Genomic DNA, 4655 nt, shown 5'->3' with positions numbered 1-4655 from the left:
GTTGGATTCGCTTCGCTTACTCAATTCCTTGACATTTTGCATCAAAGTCCCTGCTTTTTTCATCGTACATATTTCCCTCCGTTTTCTCTCTCCTCCATATTTCCCTAAGAAAAGTATATTAACAATTGTGATTTTTTCTCGTCCAAGACGAGGGACGGGACGGGTTTTCTCCAGACGGGACGAAACTGGCTAAGTCGGGACGCTGACTATTTTTGTCTACAATGGACGAATACCTGGACGGGACGGTTCGGGCGAAGTTGAAATACCCTGGCCGTCGGACGGGACGATATTCGTATCGTTCCGTTCATCGTCCACGTCCCGGACGATCGGGGACTTTATCTGTGGAGAGTAGAGTGGCGGGAATGTTGTGGCTGAGGGAGAAGAAGCTCGACACTGCGCTTCCATGGCGACGGCTTGGATATCTGGCGGCGTTCTTCGACCGCTCGCCGCCGCCTCCGACGCCGCCTCATCAGAGAAACGGAGCAGTTTGAGGGTCAGATTTCCCTGCGCTCGTCGTAGGAACAGTTCGAAGGTCTGCGCTGTGAGGAGCGATGTTGGAGAACCGATTCAGAAACGCGAGGATTCCGAGAAGGTGGATGTGGATGAATTCGTGCGGTTTCTGTACGACGATCTTCCTCATCTTTTCGATGATCAAGGAATCGATCCCTCTAGGTACGACGACAAGGTCGAATTCCGGGATCCGATTACCCGCCATGATTCAATCCAGGGTTATCTCTTCAATATTAACTTCCTTCGGCTGCTATTCCAGCCGGATTTTAAACTTCATGGCGTGAAACAGGTGGCGTGAATTTTGCATCTATGATTGCGCTAAATCCTAGATTTACCCTGATTGATTTGATTTAGACAGGACCTCTCGAAGTCACGACGAGATGGACTATGCGAATGAATTTCGCCCTTCTCCCATGGAAACCCGAATTGGTATTCACGGGACTTTCAATCATGTCAATCAACCCTGAAACGCGTAAATTCTCCAGCCATGTTGTAAGTCCCTTGCTTCAACTCCGATGAGAGTGTTTCTCCGTGAAGTTTTGTGAACTCTTTGCAAAATTTCTTTTGTGTTTCAGGATATTTGGGACTCCATTCAAAACAACGATTATTTTTCTTTTGAGGGTCTCTTAGATTTCTTCAAGCAGGTGAAAATCTTCACTCCGTTTGCCCGCTAAAATTTTAACTTGCTGCACGTAGATTGTGTTTTAATTTTTTGGACCCCTTAGCTGCGGTACTACAAGACTCCGGAATTGCAAACTCCCCGGTACGAAATTCTGAAAAGAACGAAAGATTACGAGGTACCCATAACTTGATCCTCTAGAATTTCGGTTGACCTCTCACAACTCTAATGCCCTCATGTGGAGCTTCAATAATATACCCTTCAATTCACCATAATTTCTGGTTTACGCTATTGTGAAATTAATAGATTAGAAGGTATGAACCGTTCCTGGTAGTGGAGTCGAAGTCTGATCGGCTTTCTGGTTCAGGCGGCTTCAATGACGTCACTGGGTTAGTAGTTCCCTACGTTTAATTCTACTCTCTGTCTCCCCCGTTCACTCCTGGGGAAACAAGACTCCAACTTCTCGGAATCTCGTTTATATTTCTACTTTTTCTTAGCTACATTTTTGGGAAGAATACGTCATCTGAGAAGATTCCGATGACGACGCCGGTGTTCACACAGACGAGGGGTGACGGTCTGTCTGATGTGTCCATCCAGATAGTGTTGCCATTGGACAGGGAACTCGATAGGTATCGTTTTCTTCCTCAAGCCCAGCTACTCCAAAATTTGCTATCATCAAAGTGATATCTTACCTCTCACTCTCTCTCTCTCATTCTTCCTCTCTCTCTCTCTCTCTTTCATTCTTTCTCTTCTCTCTCTTTTATTTTATTTCCTCTCTCTCTCTCTCTTTCATTCTTTCTCTCCTCTCTCTTTTATTTTATTTCCTCTCTCTCTCTCTCTTTCATTCTCTCTCCTTCACTCTTTTCATTTTTTCTCTCTCCTTCACTGTTTTCGTTTTTTCTTTCTCCTTCTCTCACTTTCATTTTTTCTTTCTCCCCTCTCACTTTCATTTTTTCTCTCTCCTCTCTCTTTCATTTTTTCTTTCTCTCCTTCTCTCTCTTTCATTTTTTCTCTCTTTTTCCTCTCTCTCTCTCCCTCTTTTTCCTCTCTCTCTCTCTATCTCTCTCTCTCCACTTTCTTTCCTTCTCTTCTCCCTCTCTCCACTTTCTTTCCTTCTCTCTCTTTCATTTTTTCTCTCTTTTTCCTCTCTCTCTCTCCCTCTTTTTCCTCTCTCTCTCTCTCTCTCTATCTCTCTCTCCACTTTCTTTCCTTCTCTTCTCTCTCTCTCTCCACTTTCTTTCCTTCTCTTTCTCTCTCTCTCTCTCTCTTGCTCACAGGCTGCCAAGTCCTAATGTGCCGTCGATCACCATAAGGAAGGTGGACCAAGGGGTCTTGGCGGTCTCTAAATTCAGCGGTAAGGCCACAGATGAGATAGTGGCACGAGAAGAGAAGGAACTACGTGCTGCCCTCCTCCGTGATGGCCTCATCCCTCAAAAGGCCTGCCTCTTTGCCCGCTACAATGATCCTGGCCGGACTTGGAGCTTTATACTGGTATACCCCATGCTATTCCTATTTCATTCTTCCCTGCATCATCTATGTTTTACTATGCTTTCTCACCCTTGGTGTGGTACTTGAAGCGGAACGAGGTGCTTATACAACTTGAAGGGTTCACCTTGGAGTGAGCAGTGGCTGGACACAAAATCTTCTGTTATTACTTCACCTTGGAATAAGAAAGAGGTGGCACATTGCACCATGAAAGTACCCGCTGGTCTCATGGTCACAGATAGAAGAGTAATTCTTGAGCTTTATCTTTGGATATTTGAGGCATTATGGTCACTGACGATTTCTAAGGAGTAACTGCTCTATTGGGGCCTTAGTGGCTTAGAACTCATAGAGTTTTAGGGAGAAGAGGATCCCAGGCCTTAGAAGAGATTGTATTTCCCATTCCTAAAGGAGTAGTCCATAATTCCTATTATTAAAGCTTTACCCGCTACGTAGAATTTCTTTTGATTGTGGTACCAGCTAAAATGATATATGTTTTGGCAAGTTTAGCAATTCTACCACTCTTCTCTTAGCAGTATATGGTTCTTGATAAACAGCACCAATATTCCTATGAGGTACTTGACTTCAAAATGTCTATACTATATTTTGTTTGGGTATCATTGGTAGTGAGGGGATAAGCTAGGTGGGTATGCAGGGATGTGAGTCACGAGAGCTGTTAAATTCTTAGGTCCTGGATAGTGTTCACATGTCTGGATGTTGTTATTGAATGCCACTATGGGGACAGATGCAGAACTGGATATCAGAAGGGAAAATCCAATATCAACCTTGACCAATATCTGGATATCAGATGATGATATGATTTAGAATAAAATACTAAGAGGGAAGGTGAATGATATGTTCTCTTAATGTTTAGAAAATTTTTATGTTACATTCCTTGTTTAGTCTCTCAGCTCACGTCTCTGAGACAAATGATTTTTACCCTGCTTGGGGGACACAGGATTGACCCGATGTGTCCCTGAATGAAGATGTGAAGAGTCAATTCAACTCAAATGGTAAGAAAATTTCTGCTCAATCATCCACTTTGCAGAACTAATTTGCAGCCTTACAAGTACACTTGCCTTCTAGCTTCCTCCTTCGAAACTCTGGTCTAGTGTATGATGACTCCCATAAATCTCAAGCCACCTACATGAACACACCACCATACTCTGAACTCGTTCTTCAATGTGGATTTACGTCGTTGTCTGCATCACTAGCTTTCCTTGATGTAAACTTATGTTGACCTGGATGCTCCTTTCTAAAAATGTAGGCATAACTTCTACTAAATTGAACTGTTGGTCAACTTACAATATTTCTTCCAATACTTGTTAATCCAACTATCTGATAAAATAGGTGAATATCACATGTATAAATATCTAAGATGAAAATATTTCTGATCAGATATTTCGAGAGGCAGACAACTAAGCATAAGTTGCAGATCATAGACTTCAATAAAGAAAACTAAATATTAATAATGATATCAGAAATCGCAGGAGATTAGTATTCAGATATTGAATCAAATATTTGAGGATTAGATCTCACAAAAGCAGTTATGGAGTCAAGTAAACCAGAGAGGATCCATAGTGCAGTTTAAATAGCAATGAGCAGATTCAAAATTCTAATTCGCAATTTTGATTAATGATCACAAATTAATTTTTAATTATGTAAAAATGAGAGAATTTTGACCCATTGAAAGAAGGTAGCAGATTTGAAACTTTCATTTGAGTTTAATCTGTTTCTAAGACGAAGTGATGAAAAATCAAATTTGATCAATTGGTGATGCAGATCTAACAATATAAGTCAATCTCAATGTGGAAGGATTGTCAAGCGTTTGAAAGGCAAGATTTGTTTCAGAACTATTTCAAATGTTGAAATTTGGATGTCTTCACAAAGAAACAAAATAGGAAACAGAAGGATAATTTCATGGAGTTTTTGTTTTCTCAATCAAGTATCAGAAAGAGTGTCAGAGCAAGAATCAATGGATAATTCCTAAGTTGTATTTGAAGATTTGCTGTCCCGCTACATCCCGTGTCTTTTGAATAGAGAA

At 41.5% G+C, this 4655-nt stretch overlaps 1 protein-coding gene across 3 annotated transcripts; it reads left to right on the top strand.

Moving 5' to 3' along the window:
* The first annotated feature begins 352 nt into the window (after positions 1-352).
* HBP5 (SOUL heme-binding family protein) lies at positions 353-3920 on the top strand. 3 transcript variants are annotated; one of them, XR_013581666.1, is made up of 10 exons: positions 353-799; positions 865-1002; positions 1086-1154; positions 1236-1307; positions 1436-1518; positions 1627-1758; positions 2407-2620; positions 2707-2860; positions 3570-3624; positions 3698-3920. XR_013581666.1 is itself a non-coding variant. In XM_078576200.1 (8 exons), exons 1-8 carry the CDS (start codon positions 404-406, stop codon positions 2749-2751), a joined length of 1149 nt encoding a protein of 382 aa, XP_078432326.1. In that variant the 5' UTR covers positions 353-403; the 3' UTR covers positions 2752-2956. The 3 variants fall into 3 exon arrangements, 1 of the variants encoding a protein (XP_078432326.1); XR_013581665.1 differs by having other exon boundaries at positions 3570-3920; XM_078576200.1 differs by lacking the exons at positions 3570-3624; positions 3698-3920 and having other exon boundaries at positions 2707-2956.
* Positions 3921-4655: the final 735 nt, after the last annotated feature.

The sequence above is a fragment of the Wolffia australiana genome, chromosome 5, assembly GCF_029677425.1.
Source record: "Wolffia australiana isolate 7733 chromosome 5, ASM2967742v1".
Classification (NCBI taxonomy): domain Eukaryota; kingdom Viridiplantae; phylum Streptophyta; class Magnoliopsida; order Alismatales; family Araceae; genus Wolffia; species Wolffia australiana.
This window is presented reverse-complemented; position numbering and strand designations above follow the sequence as displayed.

What these genes read in the sequence shown, in the direction of transcription:
- HBP5 (XM_078576200.1), top strand. Translation starts at nt 404, where the DNA reads ATGGCGACGGCTTGGATATCTGGCGGCGTTCTTCGACCGCTCGCCGCC. An exon ending in TTGGACAGGGAACTCGATAG is followed by an intron (nt 1,759 to 2,406) that starts GTATCGTTTTCT and finishes TCTTGCTCACAG; the next exon opens with GCTGCCAAGTCCTAATGTGC. An exon ending in GGACTTGGAGCTTTATACTG is followed by an intron (nt 2,621 to 2,706) that starts GTATACCCCATG and finishes TGGTACTTGAAG; the next exon opens with CGGAACGAGGTGCTTATACA.